The sequence below is a fragment of the Hoplias malabaricus genome, chromosome 16, assembly GCF_029633855.1.
Source record: "Hoplias malabaricus isolate fHopMal1 chromosome 16, fHopMal1.hap1, whole genome shotgun sequence".
Classification (NCBI taxonomy): Eukaryota; Metazoa; Chordata; class Actinopteri; order Characiformes; family Erythrinidae; genus Hoplias; species Hoplias malabaricus.
This window is the reverse complement of record NC_089815.1, coordinates 5,002,634-5,021,895: the sequence shown is the minus strand read 5'-3', so window position 1 is coordinate 5,021,895 and position 19,262 is coordinate 5,002,634. Positions and strand designations below refer to the sequence as shown.

The 19,262-nt window shown below is 44.7% G+C and overlaps 1 protein-coding gene across 2 annotated transcripts in view; it reads left to right on the top strand.

Moving 5' to 3' along the window:
• The window catches only part of ntrk3b (neurotrophic tyrosine kinase, receptor, type 3b), a 143,374-nt gene that overhangs the window by 73,491 nt on the left and 50,621 nt on the right, over positions 1-19,262 (top strand). The window contains exons 6-12 of one of the 2 annotated variants that reach the window (XM_066647747.1): positions 2,990-3,144; positions 4,219-4,361; positions 4,445-4,586; positions 13,873-14,175; positions 14,380-14,394; positions 15,676-15,725; positions 16,264-16,366. In XM_066647747.1, coding sequence (XP_066503844.1) covers positions 2,990-3,144; positions 4,219-4,361; positions 4,445-4,586; positions 13,873-14,175; positions 14,380-14,394; positions 15,676-15,725; positions 16,264-16,366 — 911 coding nt within the window. The remainder of the gene's footprint in view (positions 1-2,989; positions 3,145-4,218; positions 4,362-4,444; positions 4,587-13,872; positions 14,176-14,379; positions 14,395-15,675; positions 15,726-16,263; positions 16,367-19,262) is intronic. The other variant, XM_066647748.1, reaches the window with a different exon arrangement.

The window sequence follows — 19,262 nt, the reverse complement described above, 5'->3', positions numbered from 1 at the left end:
ACCACACTCCTCACAGACAGTCACCCGGAGCAGGAATCGAACCCACAACCTCCAGGTCCCTGGAGCTGTGTGAGTGCGACACCTACCTCCTGCACCACCGTGCCGGCCCCTTTGAAAAGTCTATATATATATATATATATAGCTCCAATGAGAGGTTAGTTTTCTCCTCTGAGTGTGTTGAGTTTGTTGTGTTGGCAGCTGTTTCAAAGCCAGTGGTGCCTGTCTTCACCTGAGGAGTCATGTTCAGTCTTCTCCCTCCAAGTCTATGAGCACTGAAGGATTGGGAAAGTCAGTGTAAAAGTGGGAAATCACTTCAGAATTGAATTCTCAAAAATAATAAAGTTAATAACTCTTTAACACCATTTGCTTTTATATCCCAAGGCGTATTATTCAGGTGTAGCACGGAAAGCAATGCCAGTTAGGTTTATTACAGTGTGTATGTGTAATAACTCTCAATTACTGCAATTAGTAGTCAACAATTTATTGTAATTTTCCATTAAACTCTAAAAAAACAAAGCCATAAATAGATGTCAAGGCTAGGGCTTCGCTGTGAAAACCATCAGAAAACCTGTCAATAACCAGACGTTTTCATTTGTATTTAAAATGAAGTAATTGAGATATTATCCATTAATTTGGGTTCCCCTTTGTTGTCCGGTCTAGTCAGTGTAGCAGTGTACGTTTGGTCCTTCCAGTTCCCACCAGCTGCCAGAGATTTAGCTGAATACCAATATGGCAAGAACCTCATTCTGGTCATTAATTAATCCCACTTAACAAGCTGGATGTAATAAGCTTTAGTCAGGTGGCCTGATCATTTCTGAGAAAGATGAAGAAATCATAAGATGGGTGTGTTGATCAAAAACTGATTGCTTCTGACAGCAGCGGTGGGTTGAGTTCAGCATGTGGGATGCTTCCGATTGCTGGGAAGGATTTGCAAACCACTGAAGGGCTTGGAAACGCACTGTAATGTAGCGTGTTCTCCGTCCCGAGCGTTCAGATTATGGGAGGAAAGTGTCACGCTGAGATGAAAGACGCTGTATAATGATCTCCAGTGCTTCTGCGTCTGCGATTGCCGCCGCCTGCGTTGCACGGGCAGAGTCCTGCTATTGTGGCGCTAATCATGACTGGGTCAGTAAGTGCAGTTGTATAATGAGTCTCCGATACTTGTTTATTTGCTCAATGTGCTCTTTAGGAAATGACTCTTATTTTGTCGTATGGGAGAAATTGGGGACGACGCAAGAGCACGCTGCGTATTATCATGCAGCTCAGGACAGTTACTGTGTAATTTAGTTGTCAGGCAATTATGGAAATATTTATGTCTTGCAGTCCTGTTATCTGTAATGTAATATTGTAATTATGTAACAGGGTCCTGAATTAACCGAGGATCACCAGACCCTTCCTTTCATACACACGGCCGGCCTGCTCTTCACATTTGTTTCTCCAACCTCTAAACACCCCAAGCTATCGTAAGCATTCTTTCCCGTCACTTCTCTGTACCGCTCTATAACATCTGAACCTGCTCGGAGACACACTGGGGAACAAGCAACACACAAGGGCTACAGAAGCCCAGAGAGGGCAGGAGGTCATTAGTTAGTCACTGTGCAAGGAAAAACACATACCTCCACATGGAAAAAAAAAAAGAAAAACACGATAGAGAAGTAGCACAGGGGTCACTGGGGGTAAACCTGACAGACAGGTGCTCCTAGGGCCCGGGTGCAACAGCTTAAAATTACTGGGAGAAGTCAAAGCAGTGCAGTCCAAGCACACTATCATCATTCATTCATTCATTCATTCATTTATTATCTATAACCGCTTATTCAATTCAGGGTCGCGGTGGGTCCAGAGCCTACCTGGAATCATTGGGTGCAAGGCAGGAATACACCCTGGAGGGGGGGCCAGTCCTTTACAGGGCAACACAGACACTCACACACTCACACCTACAGACACTTTTGAGTCGCCAATCAACCTACCAACGTGTGTTTTTGGACTGTGGGAGAAAACCGGAGCACCCGGAGGAAACCCACGCGGACACAGAGAGAACACTTCTCACTCCTCACAGACAGTCACCCGGAGGAAACCCACACAGACACAGAGAGAACACACCACACTCCTCACAGACAGTCACCCGGAGGAAACCCACACAGACACAGAGAGAACACACCACACTCCTCACAGACAGTCACCCGGAGTGGGAATCAAACCCACAATCTCCAAGCCCCTGGAGCTGCAACACCTACCTGCTGCACCACCGTGCCGCTCTAACTCCATTGGCCTGTGTCTGAATTTTATAAAATTATTCAACAGAATTTAGTTAAGAAAGAAATAAAACTGTGTTTGCAGTAAATTTCACATCCATTTAAATGTAAATAATAAAACACCTGCACACTTACAAACCCAAACCGTAATGTTATTATCATTATTAGTTCATTTCTGATCTTAAATGTGTCTGAATTGCACTTATTTAGGTTCATTTTTTACGGTTTTCTCCCAAATGTATTTTCTCGTTCCTGGAACCCTGGTGGTACTGCGACAAATGTCTTGAGTAAAGGGCTTAATTTTTCAGTGATCTCAAGATGACAATACAGACATATAATGAACTCACGACCTCTCTGAGCAATCAGTCAAACACAAGGAGATTACGAGGCTCAAGTCCAAGAGTCGAGAGCCGCTTCACTTCGAAGTGACCCAGTCTCAGTGTCTCAGACTCAAAGGAATCTGATCATATGTGAAACTCAAGTCTGGATGTGGACGGTCCGTCATGTGAACGCTACTCTAAATAAATACATGTCCAGAAGCTGAACCCTGGTGTTGCCATGCAGAGGACAGTGGTGTTATCCACTGTGCTACTCAAGGCACAGCCCTGTTCATCATTCCACACACGTTCCTCAGTACAGACGGAGTATTATCTGCAGTTTCATTGGAGGATCAGTGTTCTGGATCTGTTATAATATGATATTTAACTGCATGTTGTGTCTTGTGTGTCTGTGTCCAGGAGGCTGGAGGGGATTGTGTTTAACTGTGGCTGTGAAATTCGCTGGATCCAGCTGTGGCAGCAGAGAGGAGAAGCAGGCTTAAACACCCAGCAGCTCTACTGCAAGAACGGAGCCTATAAGATCCGCCTGCGGGCCATGAGCATCGCTCACTGTGGTACAGACTCTTTGTAAACACTTCTAAAATCCAGCTGATCCTCACAATGATGCATTTCTACGCTTCTGGAAGCTGGAGCGTAAAATGCGCCCGATGCAGTAAGCCAAACCGAGAGATCTGGAATTCAGTTTCCAAAACATGTGAATATTCAGACAGAATATTCTGACCCTAATGGACCTTCAATGTTCTGCCCACAAATGAAGGCTGCGGTGAGGTCTGTCAGGCTTCGCGGAACGCTGGAACAAAATTGACCACTTTATATTCCACTAAATATTTTAAAAGTCAAATATTAGGAATGCATCACTTGTGCAGTGCCTGTGCACATTAATTTGAGGCTCTGGAGCCCACCAGCGCGCACACCGTGAAACAAGACCGCGTAAGAAGACGTGGGATAAAACTAGGCATTCTAATTTAGCTACATAGATCTACACAGAGCTGCACAATGTGAGAGAGCAATGATGAGGTTAAACTGAGTGAGAACGGAGAAGAAAGAGAACTGAGCAAAAACGGCTAAGAACCAGAGCTTCTGCTCCTTGCTCTTACCTGCTGTGCGCTCGGGTCGGGGGTGAACAGCGAGTGGCTCGTCATCATTTCAGACGCTGAAAGTGGCTGTTCTGAACAAGGCTGTTTAGACAGGGGGACGAACACTGTTGTGGTGTTGGGTCCTTGTGGTATTTTGGCCAAAGCAGGTCACAGAGGTTTTATGAAGACCCGTTTTCCATGTCTTCACTTGTGGAATAGAGGTAGTAAAGGATAGTTTATCAATTGACATTATTATTATTATAATGACATTAATAATGATTCTTTTAAAACTGAATGTTATGCAATGTTTCAAAACTAAGGGAATGAATCACAGTGGGTTGAATGGAAGCTCTGAAAGGACACAAGGAGTATGTGCCTCAGTGTCCCGCTGTGGTCCACGCCATGATTCTTTAGACCTCAGGTGGATGATCTCTCCATCCAGCTCGAGGGGTTAGACAACACTCCCAACTGAACCTTCATCTTTTTCTTTACCATCATTTCCTTTTTGTTTAATGAAACACTGAGCTTGAGCTTTTCTTCCCTCTGGCGCAGACCTCCCGGATATCAGTGTAACTCACGGTAATCTGACGGTGATGGAGGGGGACAACATCACGGTCTGCTGCAACGGTTCAGGATCTCCGCTGCCCGAAGTGGACTGGGCCGTGGGTGGACTTCACTCTGTCAACACACATCAGGTGAACGGCAGTCACATGCTGCGTGCTCTTAAATGCTTGTGCATATTCATTATTGAACATGTCATACTCTTCTTTCCTTCTAGTCGACTGTCTATTGGCCAAACATCCACTCCATCAACCTCGCGCTTTTCAACGTGAGTCGGGACGACAACGGCTTCGTACTGACCTGCATCTCGGAGAACATGGTGGGGATGACCAATTTATCACTCCAGCTGGCCGTGCAATGTAAGCCCCTTTCATTTAGTCGGTTAAATTTATATTAACTGAGCAGACACGTATTAACAGAATGGGCATCAGCCGTGAAGCTCTGAGCGAGAGAGTCCAGATACAGGAGGACAGTGGCTGAGTAGCTCTTCAGATTTGTTTGGAAATGGCTGGCACATTAAAGTGGACGGGGCGGCACGGTGGAGCAGCAGGTAGGTGTCGCAGTCACACGGCCTGGAGGTTGTGGGTTCGATTCCCGCTCCGGGTGACTGTCTGTGAGGAGTGTGGTGTGTTCTCTCTGTGTCTGCGTGGGTTTCCTCCGGGTGACTGTCTGTGAGGAGTGTGGTGTGTTCTCTCTGTGTCTGCGTGGGTTTCCTCCGGGTGACTGTCTGTGAGGAGTGTGGTGTGTTCTCCCTGTGTCTGCGTGGGTTTCCTCCGGGTGACTGTCTGTGAGGAGTGTGGTGTGTTCTCTCTGTGTCTGCGTGGGTTTCCTCCGGGTGACTGTCTGTGAGTAGTGTCTGCGTGGGTTTCCTCCGGGTGACTGTCTGTGAGGAGTGTGGTGTGTTCTCCCTGTGTCCGCGTGGGTTTCCTCCGGGTGACTGTCTGTGAGTAGTGTCTGCGTGGGTTTCCTCCGGGTGACTGTCTGTGAGGAGTGTGGTGTGTTCTCCCCGTGTCTGCGTGGGTTTCCTCCGGGTGTCTGTCTGTGAGGAGTGTGGTGTGTTCTCCCTGTGTCTGCGTGGGTTTCCTCCGGGTGACTGTCTGTGAGGAGTGCGGTGTGTTCTCCCTGTGTCTGCGTGGGTTTCCTCCGGATGACTGTCTGTGAGGAGTGTGGTGTGTTCTCCCTGTGTCTGCGTGCGTGTCCTCCGGGTGACTGTCTGTGAGTAGTGTCTGCGTGGGTTTCCTCCGGGTGTCTGTCTGTGAGGAGTGTGGTGTGTTCTCCCCGTGTCTGCGTGGGTTTCCTCCGGGTGTCTGTCTGTGAGGAATGTGGTGTGTTCTCCCAGTGTCTGCGTGGGTTTCCACCGGGTGACTGTCTGTGAGGAGTGCGGTGTGTTCTCCCTGTGACTGGCGCCCCCTCCATGGTGTATTCCTGCCTTGCGCCCAATGATTCCAGGTAGGCTCTGGACCCACCGCGACCCGCCCCTCATCTGAGTCTGTTCAATCACAACACTTTATTTTTGTTTATGTGACAAAAACAGACAGTAAAAAAGGTACAGTGAGAACTGAGCGGAAACGGTTAAAAAACCAGTGCTCCTCGCTCTTCACTGCTGTGCACTCGGGGTCGGGGTGAACAGCGAGCGGCTCATTATCATTTAAAGGAACAGGCGCTGAATGTGGCCTTTCTGAACAGGGCTGTTTACACAGGGGGGAGAGCACAGTTCTTAATTAAACAAACCCCAGAGCAGTCTTCACATCTGGAAATAAGTAGTTTTTGATGCTGTAGAACAAAAGAAAACTTGCACATGATGAGCTGTCTGGAAGTAACTAACACACACAGTAGTGTAGACTTTAACAATGTGTCTGACTCGTGTAAATATCTGAGCAATTTGAGGAGCGTTCTGTGCTATTGATTGATTCTGGGTGATTGAGACATGCTTTACTTCCACACATCACCTCACCGCTGAAGATGGCTTTGAAGCTGCTGGCTGCTGTTTGAGATTACAGCACAGGCTCAGGAGTCAGTTGTTGTGACAGGCAGCTGCATAATTGCATACATTCGGGGGCTATTGAGTCATCCCAGCCAGTGGCCGACAGAGAGCAGAGGCATAGTGCAGGAAAAGAGAGCCTCGATCGAAGAGCCGCGATGGGGATCCGGTCTTGAAACCGTTATGATGATGCAACGCTGCTACGATGGCTTCCTTCAGAGCCGGAATCAACAATATTGCCAAAGTCTCCAGCAGGAAGAGGCGTCCAATCTTTAGCGGCAGCAGAGATATTTACACTGAAGCGTTTGAGTCATAACAAGGTAGTGTCAGGCCGTTAGTCATCCTGCCGCTGTCAGCTCGCTTTTTCTGGCGATCACGGTGAATTCCACCAGTCAGACTCTCTCTTTCCGCTGGGTTCTGTAACTCTGTGCGCACACTTATCCCATGTATCCTGACACCTTCTCAGTCCAGGGACGTCATCTCTGTTCACTGGCAATGGCTTCGACAGCGTTTTCACATGAGTAATGTAGTTATTTGTTGGTGCGGCTCAGTGAGGGCTCTCATGTGAACTTCATGATGCTTACGATTTTTATTCCTGTTTAAACTCGATGGGAACCTAGCAGGCGGTTGGCTGTTTGACGTATTTGCAAATTCAAAGTCAGTGCATTCTAGGACATCAGTGCCATCTCTGTCGAGTGATGTGTAGCTGTTTTGTAGATGTTTATTGTGTTGTTACATGTTAACAATGTTAAGATGTTAACAGTTATTTTCATTATGGATTAATGGATTAATTATTATATTCTGATTTGGATAAATCACAGTGAGGATCAGACTCGGACCCATTGTAGAACCCAGTACAGTGAGGATCAGACTCAGACCCAGTGTTGAACACAGTACAGTGAGGATCAGACACAGACACAGTGTAGAACCCAGTTCAGTGGGGATCAGTCTCAGACACAGTGTAGAACCCAGTACAGTGGGGATCAGACTCAGACACAGTGTAGAACCCAGTACAGTGAGGATCAGGATCAGACTCAGACCCAGTGTTGAACACAGTACAGTGAGGATCAGACTCAGACACAGTGTAGAACCCAGTACAGTTGGGATCAGACTCAGACACAGTGTAGAACCCAGTACAGTGGGGATCAGACTCAGACCCAGTGTAGAACCCAGTACAGTGAGGATCAGACTCAGGCCCACTGTAGAATCCCGTACAGTGAGGATCAGACTCAGACCCAATGTAGAATCCAGTACAGTGGGGATCAGACTCAGACACAGTGTAGAACCCAGTACAGTGAGGATCAGGATCAGACTCAGACCCAGTGTTGAACACAGTACAGTGAGGATCAGACTCAGACCCAATGTAGAATCCAGTACAGTGGGGATCAGACTCAGACACAGTGTAGAACCCAGTACAGTGAGGATCAGGATCAGACTCAGACCCAGTGTTGAACACAGTACAGTGAGGATCAGACTCAGACCCAGTGTTGAACACAGTACAGTGAGGATCAGACTCAGACACAGTGTAGAACCCAGTACAGTGAGGATCAGACTCAGACACAGTGTAGAACCCAGTACAGTGGGGATCAGACTCAGACACAGTGTAGAACCCAGTACAGTGAGGATCAGGATCAGACTCAGACACAGTGTTGAACACAGTACAGTGAGGATCAGACTCAGACACAGTGTAGAACCCAGTACAGTGAGGATCAGACTCAGACACAGTGTAGAACCCAGTACAGTGGGGATCAGACTCAGACACAGTGTAGAACCCAGTACAGTGAGGATCAGACTCAGGCCCACTGTAGAATCCCGTACAGTGAGGATCAGACTCAGACCCAATGTAGAATCCAGTACAGTGGGGATCAGACTCAGACACAGTGTAGAACCCAGTACAGTGAGGATCAGGATCAGACTCAGACCCAGTGTTGAACACAGTACAGTGAGGATCAGACTCAGACACAGTGTAGAACCCAGTACAGTGGGGATCAGACTCAGACACAGTGTAGAACCCAGTACAGTGAGGATCAGACTCAGACACAGTGTAGAACCCAGTACAGTGGGGATCAGACTCAGACACAGTGTAGAACCCAGTACAGTGGGGATCAGACTCAGACACAGTGTAGAACCCAGTACAGTGAGGATCAGGATCAGACTCAGACACAGTGTTGAACACAGTACAGTAAGGATCAGACTCAGGCCCAATGTAGAATCCAGTACATTGAGGATCAGACACAGACCCAGTGTAGAACCCAGTACAGTGAGGATCAGACGCAGACCCACTGTAGAAACCAGTACAGTGGGGATCAGACTCAGAGACTGAGAAATACCAACAAACACAAGAGCCTCGAGAACCTAAAAGTAGCTGCTATAGAAGTTATACGTAGAAAGTACACAGGAGGCATACGTAAAATAATACAGAAGCGTACAGAGACATTACACAGAAAAGGAAAAACAGACAAAATCAATAATAATTAAGAATAAACCATTAAAAAAATCAATACATATAAACTAAAAAATAAGTGGATTGAAAAGCTTCAGCATCATCAAGAAACAGACAGAAGCAAAAACAAAAATAAAATACATGAAGGAGAAAACAAGGAAAACTAACAGACTTGGGACAAAAGCCTTGGAGTGAGAACGCTAGCAGCACAGACACCTGTGAAAAAAAAAAAAAAACAGACCTTGAATCGTAAACAAACACAGACACAAGGAATCGGGAATCGTTAAAACACATGACAGGGCTGTGGCTAACAGAGCATCGTTTGAATGGCGACGCTTAAGTAACTCTAACTTTCAGATGTGAAGAACTTCATGTGACTGGCTTGTCACTCACTCACTGTGTCTTTGTTTTCAGGTCAAAGGAACGTGTAGAGCTCTTCTGTACACATTAATCCTATGTATTGACACATTTAAAAAAATAGAACAGAAGGTGGTAAATGAACCGATGATCCAATTAGCGAGACGACACCACTGAGCTTTTTTTAAATACGTGCAACTGAAAATGCTCAGTAGGCTGCGGAGGTGAAAAGAAAGATGACAGATTGGAATTAATTACAGGGATCGACCTATAGACAGATTCTACTCTTCTACAAAGGCCTTAGACTAGATAGTAGACAAATGCTGTCAAGATTTGATTACATTCAGCCATGAGAACATTAAAGAGGTCTGTACTGATGTTGGATGGTTATTCCTGGATCACACACACCGCTCCAACTCTTCACATAAGTGTTGAATGGAGATCTAACATGGAGAACACATTGTACAATGCACTACAGCCCACTTCTGGGTGGGGGTTAACTCCTCTAGCCAGTGTCCTGGGTGACTTTAGATACTAATACTCCAACAGTCTTGTAATGGCGGCCACTGACTCTCATTGCTGAAAGCACAAACCTGAATTCACTAAAAGAAACCTTGTGGCTGAAACTGAAATCACAAGTCCAGACATAATGAGGCAAACAATGGACATAAAAAATACAAAAAGGAGACAATAAATAAAAGCCTGTCATACATCTGACATGTAATCTTCATAATAGAGCTGGCTACGCCACTTTAAATCTGGCAGCCGTTACATTGTGCTGCTCGAGCTTCTTATTCGGTTTTCCCGTTCCACCTTAAGTGGTACAGCTATAACATTCTGGCACCAGTCTTCCTTAAATAATGGAAATGATGGAAAGTTTGGATAAAAAGATGATGAATTTAAAGCCAGTTTCATCTGTGTTTTGGTTATTTAGATGGTGTTTACTGGAAGAAGTTTTGTTGTTGTAGCCCTTGATAATCGTGAGCAGTGAATATAAATCTCTTGTGTTATGTTCCTGGTAGAAAGTGTGAGCTGTTTCAACACAAATGAGTGTTTATAATTAATTACAGTTGAGGCCTGTTTTATCTGTTTGTTTCTGTCAATTTTTTTCTCTCTGAAAGAGATATTTAAAATTTTTTTGTTGTAAACGTCTGCGGCTGAAATAATGCTTCAACACTTCTATCGCTCATGAGTCAGAGACATAGAGATGAATCACTATTTTTTACAGTCATTTTTTTCCTGATATTTATATATATTTTTGACGGAAATAGACAATTTTCATTATTTTATTCAGTGGTATATTTTCCATGGTTGCTTTACTCATTAATCTAGCTCGTGAATTAAGCCTGGTTGTTGGAGGACGGCATAGTGTTTAATCAGAGCTTTGATGGACGATGTTGACAGTGAAATAAAGTGACAGCCTCAGCCCTGGAGAGGGGTGTTTGGCACGTTCCGTTTTGTTGACAGCGAAAGGCAAGGGGGGGGCTGCTGTTTTCCTCGTTAAAGAATGATCGCGGCGCAGCGGTGGATAGGTTTGCTCGAAGTGTGCCGTTATGTAACATGTTGCAAGGCTGTACAGCTTTGATCCCAGAGGTATCCGAGTGACTGGGCTAATTAGGACCTTCCCTATGGGAGCGTATTACTCCGGTTGTGCTGGGAATGTGTGTCTGGCGCGGGAAGTAGAACCTGAGATTCTTTGCTTGCGTTTGTCGTTGTGATGGTTGTGATATGAGGAAGTGTGGCAGGTGATGGACCAGAATGTTATAATGTGTGCTCATGAGGAATATATGTGCGCATGGAAGTTATATATCGATAGTTATCAACAGATTTAGACCAGTTTTGAAGAGAAGTTGTGGGCCAAAATGAATTATTCCCAATATTGAAAAGACGTTGAAAAACGTTTTCCTTCCTTAGTGACAGCAGCAGCCTCTAGACACTAGATGTTGGAACACTGCTGTGAGGATATGATGGCATTCAGTCGCGAGAGCGTTAGTAAGGTCAGCTAGTGATGCTGGATGATTAGTTCTGGATCACAGACACCACTCCTTCTCTTCCCTAAGATACTGGATGGAGATCTATCACCCCAGAGAACCCAGGTTTACTGCTCTTCCAAGCCCAGCGCTGGGGTTCTTTACACCCCTCTAGCCCACACTTGGCACTGGGCATGGTCCAATTGCCTTAGACCCCTGTGCAGCTGGAGATACATAGTTGAATGTCTGGGTACAGAGTTCACATGGGGCGTCTATAAAGTTTTGGCCATGTAGTGTATTTCAGGATTTGTTACAGGATTGGATCACAATCACAGGATCTGTGTCTCTCAGTCTCTCCCTCTCTGTCACTTAGCCGCCACACTCACACTCTCTCTCTCTCTCTCTCTCTCTCTGTCTCTCTGTCTTCCCCCCCCACCCCACCCCCCCCATGGTAAATAACAGGCCTGCTGTAGTCGTGAGGGTGAGCATGGCGAGAGAAGGGTGCAGTAGCATGCTGATTCCTAAACACACGTCATCTGTTTGGACTAAGGGTGGGAAGTGTGTGTGTGTGTGTGTGTGAGTGAGAGAGAGAGAGAGAGAGAGACACACAGACGGAGCCAGAGAGAGTGTGGACCCCAGCTCGATAGGAGGGACATATCTATCATCAGCGTTCATCACCCAAAGCAAAGCACAAATCACTCGGGGGAGAGGGAGGGCGTCTGACAGTTATGACGCACTCTCATTTGGACGACAAACAAATGCGCACTCTCACGCAGAGGAGCTCTCGCGCCGCTTTCATTTGAAAAATGGGCAGCAAGGCAGAGTCTGTGACAGCAAGATTACAAGATCTGCTTTTCTTCTCACATTTAACAACCGCTTTTCATCGGAGACCTAATTTGGGAATGTGCACTGGTGCATATTCACTTTAAACAGGCTTCCCTTTGAAGTTTTTATAAAAGGTGCTTTTATTAATCTCACTGGAATAGAAAACCTTTTTTTTTTTATCTAGTCCATATTTCACTCCATGTTAGGCCAGGCATTGTAGTGTATTATGGGTGCCATATAATCCTTTATATACCACAGAAAATACATGATATTGCCTGGCAAAACATGACCTATGAATGCAGGAGTCATAGGAAGTAGCACATCTTATGAGTCCTGTATTAGAAATGAATAAGGTGTTATGTGGGACACCAAATACGTGTGTATAGTTGCTCATGAGCTGTTATAATCACATGCACGGCACTTTATGTCTTTATAATGTAACATGATTCGAGTCTTACAAGAGCAAAGAGACGATTGCTGGTGTGCTATTAGCCTTATAGCCATTTTCACAGAGGTGTTTGTGGTATTTCAAAAACAGGAAATGCCCAAAATACCTCCCCTTGTCATTGGAAGGTCTGCTTCATATCAATGTCTTTGTTTACATGTGGTTTTTATTCTGTTATTGTGTTGTACAGAAAATATGGAGGGCAGCTAATTAATGCAGAAAGTTTGGTTCATAAACCATAACACTGGCAGCTGTTTTTCTTGTTTGTTTTAATTAAAGATAAATACTAGATGATCTACCATTAAAAAACAAAGAAGACCAAGAACAATTTTGTTGATTTTAAGAATTATGACTACTTATTTATTCAATGTAACAGGTTAAAGCACGTGAAGTTTAATGAGGCTGTGGGCAGCTCTGTAGAGTTTTGTAACGCCACAAAATGTCTCCCCACCACAAAGACATGCACTCATACAAAGTAAGACAAATTCAGCAGTCCTCCTCTCTCTCTGAGATAGAATACTGTGTAAATGTTGCCGAGTTCAGAGGCATCCTGCTGAGCTTGCGAACTAACCACCGCCGTCACGGCAAACACAGCCCCAGAAACACACACAAACAGAGTGTGTTCCGGGCTTATTTCCTATTATTCAGCCACGCTTCGCACTGAAGAACCTACTGTTCTTTGGTTCCAGCTGGGAGCTCATTTTTGTGGCTCGCAAACCAGTTGATGTCGGTGGAACCACGCCGAACCGTTCCAAATTTAGGATGTAGGAGTCAGTGAAAATGCTCTTCTAGGCCCGGCCCGGTAGGTATTATAACGCCTTATGACTCCATGAACTCAGATGAGATGTGCGGAGCATGTAAGTGTAGCTACTTAAGAGCACTTATGCCAGGCATTATTATAACTGCTTATGAATATATAAAGCCTTACGAATACAGGATTCATGGGAAGTGTCATCTGAGTGCTTTTGTTACTTTCTTGAGATTGCCGAGCCTTCTGTCTCTAGTCATGTATCTTCAGTCTGGTCTGTAGTCTGTTTGTGCTCTGAGAAATGCCTTGATTTTCCTCTTTCAGTCCAGGACTGATGCACTTGATTCAGCTCATGAACTAATAATCAATACATTTGCATATTAAAGCTCCATTCTGAGACATTCTTTGCATAGAAAATCTCTTACACCTAACATTTGATTTGATTATGCAAAATTAATTTGAAATGAATATTAATGTCAACCTAGATTCAATAAGACCATGAGGTATTCATTTCCCATCTCATATTTCAAGAAGGACAGATTAGCAGCGCTTGTACTTTAACAGCGCAGGAGGGTGGGGTACAGTACATCACCAAAAACATTCTTTTATCCATCCATCCATCCATCCATCATTCGTACACTGGCTTTCTCTAGGCTCTTCATCCTATTCAGGGTCACGGTGGGTCCAGAATCATTGGGTGCCACACAGTAACACGCTGTGGACAGAACACCAGTCAATCAATCAAGACAAATGTCAATTTTCGAAAGTATTAAATTATTTAGTGTCCAAACGTTGCCGTAATTCCAGCTTCTGTGTTTTTGGTGAGACATGTTTTCAGTTTTTCCGTAACAGAAGCCTTCTCTGGTTTTCTCTCAGTTCCTCCAGTGATCCTGATGCTGAAGGAGCCTGAGCGCAGACACCACACCTGCATCGAGTTCATCGTCCGGGGCTTTCCTCAACCCACCCTGCACTGGCTCTACAACGGTCAAGACATCAAGAACCCCTACATCCGCATGGAAATGGACGTGTACCAGGACTTCTTAGAGGGGTGCCTCACCTTCGAGAACCCCACACACTACGACAACGGAAACTACACCCTGGTGGCCACCAACCCCTTTGGATCGGTCTCCAAAACCGTCTCAGGACACTTCCTGGAGGCGCCTCCTTTTCCCGAGGATGGTAAGAGACGTCTTTACTGTGTACTTTCACACCTTTAGGTTCTGGACATTACAAAATTTTTGATGCTTTATTTTCTATTAATTCAACACAGTGGTGAATGAATGGTTCTTAAATATTTGATTATAATGGTAGAAAAAGCAGTCCTAACAGAATTGATGTTTTATTTAACAAGCCTTTCGTCTCCTTCCCTTTCTGCCTCTAAAGAAAATCTGGAGGATGGTGAGTATCTCTTTGACATTAAGTCGAGAGGAAAAGTACTGAGTGTAAATACACAGTCAGTCACATCACAATATTCTGACCACCTCCTTGTTCCTACACTCACTTTCCATTCTCTCAGCTGACCACTCAGTGCTGGTGCGAGGGGATCAGACACAGCAGTGGCTACTGGAGTTTTTTAAACACTCACTGCTGGACTGAGAACAGCCCACCGACCAAAAACATACAGCCGACAGCGTCCTCTGTCCACTGATGAAGGACCAGAGGACGACCGACACACACTGTGCAGCGACAGATGAGCTACTGTCTCTGACTTTAAATCTACAAGGTGCACCAACGAGGGAGGAGTGTCTCAGAGTGGACACAGTGTTTAAAACAATAAAGTGGACAGTGAGTGTAGAAACAATAAGAAGGTCATAATGTTCTGATATGACAGAGTATATTAGCAATACATTTTATGCCTTCATGCTACACAACGGGCTCACCTTAAAGTAGCTGGATTCATGAGTTATAAGGGATATAAGGAGATGCTTTAGGACTCGTGGTAAGGTTTGTCAGGCTGGGACCCGCTGTTGTCTCGTGTTGTGGGACGAGTCGGTCTTGAGCTAAAGCAGTGAGGAATGGTGATCATTATCTTAGCGAACCGAGAGCGGATTAAGAGCGGTTTCCTTTTCGCACGACTTCCACAGACGACAGCGAAATGCCTTAAATCTTCCCGAGTGTCCAGGTTTTCAAAGCCGGAATGAAGCGGTGTTCCTGCCATTAGTCCGGTGCGGAATATAATGAGGGAGGAGAGTGAAAAGGGACAGATAGTGTGGTCAGAATGTGACCATGGAGGCCGGCTTAGACCACGGTTGTCATGTCCCTGGTGGAGTGCAGGGAGAATTTCTGCAGAAGTGGAGGATCTAAGTCTAATTGTTATTGAGCCCAGAGGAGGGTGGTCTGCACTGCTGGTGATAGCTGCACTGATACCGCCTGAGCCCACTGTGGCTGTTCCATTGTGGGTCAATTAATTGGCTGGAAATGACTCTTTGATCTTGAGTGCCAAGTCGTCACACTACACTACTGTATTTCTCTCCAGCCAAGAACCGGGGCTGGGGTTCCAGAGGCTGATGGTGTTGTATTGCACTGTTGGTACTTTGTACTAAACCAGGTCAGTGTATTCATTTCAGCAGCCACCAGTGAGTTCAGATAAAGTGGGTGACAGTGGTGTTAGAATATTTCACATTATGGAAAAGAAAAAACAATTTCCTAAAACAGATCATGTCTCTTTCTCTTCATCAGACCCTACACCTGGTAACGATGGCAGTAGATCGGACGAGGACTCTTTTGGGGTAAGGCGGTCATTTTGTCTATGTGAAGTAGCCTTAGTTTTAAAGGAACAGTGGGTAAGATTGGTGTTTTTCCTCATGGGCTATGAGTGTAATTCATATTTACAGCATTTTTGCTGAAATCAATAGGTGTGGTTCCTACCCTCCTCCACAATTTACATAGTGCAGTTTCTGCAGTGCTGAGCCTGGAGTAGCAATAATAGAGGCACTGTTCTCCCTATAACAGCTTAATAAAGCTGTACTAAAGAGTCTCTTTTAATGACACATTAGCAACACAGGCTACGAGACATGGGTTTATCCACTGCTACAAATAAAGTATGTAGAATAGCCTCCTGCATGTTTTGTTTGATCTGATTTTCAGTGTAGAGTCAACATCTCACATCACACTCAGAAAAGTCTATTACACGTGTCACAACAAGCAAGTCATACACCATACTTCATCAGTAGCCACGTTGTTTCAGCACGATTTAATGCAGTTACAAAGGTATTTACTGCAGTGTTGTCATCACCCTCCCTTTGCTTTCACACGCTGTTTCTGCAGATGTCTATAGCTGTGGGATTGGCTGGATTTGGCTGTGTGTTTCTCATCGTAATGTTCGTGCTGATCAACAAATACGGCAGACGCAACAAATTCGGAATGAAAGGTAAGAGTGTTAAACTTATGTTGAGTTAAAGGGGACATATTCTACCTAGTGAGCGAGTGTGTAGGACTGGCGCCCCCTCCAGGGTGTGTTCCCGCCCTGCGCTCAGTGATTCTGGGTAGGCTCTGGACCCACTGCGACCCTGAACTGGATAAGGGTTACAGACAATGAATTAATTAATTAATATTCTACCTATTGAACACAGTTCTGGCGTCTTAATAAAAGCCACTTTGTCAAAGTACCACAAGGATCAAACCCCAGAGCAGCGTTCTCCCCCTGTATAAACAGCACAGTTCGGAATAGCCACTTTCAGCGCCTGTTCCTTTAAATGATAATGAGCCGCTCACTGTTCACCCCGACACCGAGCACACAGCAGTAAGAAGTGAGGAGCAGAAGCTCTGTTTTTTAGCCGTTTTCGCTCGGTTCTCTTTCTTCTCCGTTCCCGTTTTCTCCATTTTCTCTGCGCTTGCTGTGTCTGTTTTGGACTAAATCAAAACAGCTCATTTATCCCTTGTTTTCTGACTTAGACAGACCCACGAGAACAGACTAGTCTTGTTTCACAGTGTGTGGTTTGGTGGGCTCCAGATTCCCAAATAAATGTGTTCACGCAATGAAACAGTGACTTCTTTTTGAATAATATGTCCCCTTTTAAATTAAGCCTGGTGTTCCTCAACCTTGCTGGTATTTATTTGGTGCCGTATTGTCCCTGTTGTGTAGTTATTCCAGTGGGTAAATGCTAATTAATTGTTGCTGTCACACAGAAGCCTCCAACAACCAAAACACTAGCGGCGCTGAGGGCTATCCACTGTGGTTTGGTAATCGTGACACGTGCAGGTGTTTGGAGACGTTTTCAGAGCTGAGGCAGAAAGCCTGGGAGGAGCGTGAGGGCACTATGGAAGAGCAGAGAAGATTCCCAGCTATTAATAAAGTAAAGGAATTGGAGAATGGAGCTTCTCCCCTGCTCTAGCGGTGTTTACAGAGATCATTGTGCGATGATGAATGTGGATTTTGCCGAGTGATAATTGGACTGGGTTTAGACGCTGTATTTTTTCAGCCGTGTGGCACATCGTCCTGCCTGGTGGGCTTTTGCTTTGGTGGGCCGGCTGAAGCAGCCGGAGAAAGCGTCTCCAGGCTCCGGTCTCTGGGGAGAGCAGTTGGCAGGGCTGCCTGTGTGCCCACATTCTTTCAGTTTACCTTCAGGCTTGTGGTAATATTGCAGTTTGGGCCCAGGTGGAAGTGGCTATTTGCTGAGGGGTCTTTTGGACCCTGAGGGTTAACCTTTAGAGGTCTGGAGCTGTTTCTGGCATTTGGTTAGACTTCAGCCTGCAGCGCTACAGTCCTACCTTCCTCCAGAAATTACATAGTGCAGTTTCTGCAGGGCTGAGCCCAGAGTAATAAAGACAGAGGCTCTATTCTCTAAGGTAGATTACACGTAATCTATCCAGATACATGTATTAAATATCATAACTTTCTCTATTTAAGCCCCTGAGTCCATTGCTGACACTCACCCTGAACATTTTGAGTAAATTAAGAACCTAATTCAAATATCAAAACTACAGTATTAGATTATTATTATAAAGTAGAAAGAATAGATTCTTTTGACCTTTATCTCCATCCCAAAATTACAAGAGAGTCCTAGCATTTTAATTTGATATTTTTTGATCCACTGACACTATTTTACATTTAAATATTCATTATTAAAAGCTTCAGTCTTAAAGGCTAAGCACCACTTAATGAACCTCCATGAATATTTCACATTATTTTAGTTACTGACATATAGAAGTATGAATTAAAATGAAAATAGCAGCTTAATTTGCTTTAAAACTGACAATTTTATTAAATTGACGGAAATTCTTGAACGCGACCGTGACGTCACTGGTGGACAACAGCTGAACAACGGCGCGGTAAAACCCCGTTATGACTGACTGTTATGACAGTATCTAGCTAAATAACCAACATTATTCATGACAATAGCCTAGCAATAAGCTAAACTCAAATGTAGAGGTACCGTTATTCTTGTAAATGTGATCGAAGTCGAACTCGAATTCATCCGACACTATAAACCTCCGTAATGCAGCTACGTAGCCGAGTATAATCTGAGACACCGAGTTTAGCGAGTCAAGCTAACGTTAACTAACACCAACTAAAACAGGCGAAGTGAGTGTCCTTACCCTGTTTACCTCCATGTTACAGAGGCTCTTGAACACCTTTCGTTGGTGTCCTTACATGCCCATATTGTTGGAAAAGCGCCAGTGAAATGAGCTACAGATAACGGAGTGAGCGGATGGTCCTTTCCAAAGTGCCCGTTTAAAGTTGACAAATTTAGTCCATTTTCTGGATATTTTGGGATCTTTGGGCTATTTGTTCACAGATGTCCCACTGTACATTGAATGATTGCAGCCAAAAACAACACACCTTTTCGTCATTTTGCATTAAATTAAGTGCAGCTCTAGAGTTGTTGTCCACCATCTACGTCACAGGCAAGACGCCTGGGGGGGGACCAACTTATTCCTTGAATTAGTAAGAAATAACATGTTTTCTGACTCTCAATAAACACAAGTTAGGAACTCAAACTCCACTGTATTTATTTGTTTGACACTTTCATATCGCTGGTGTTTAGCCTTTAAACGGCAACAATGCGATTAATCACAATTAATTTCAGCTAATTGTGAGATTTATTCATTCTTTTTTTATTTTTATTTTTTTTAATCGATCGACAGCACTAACATTCACACGTTAAACTGGGCACACATTCTTAGCACACTACGAATAGTTTCTTTACCCAGTGGTGGGAATAAAGAAACATAGCTTTGGCAGGATTTTTCTGCCTGTTCTGTGAGCGACGAGAGAGAAACAATCAATATCAAATTACTCCATGCTTTTGTTCTCGCCGGTAACA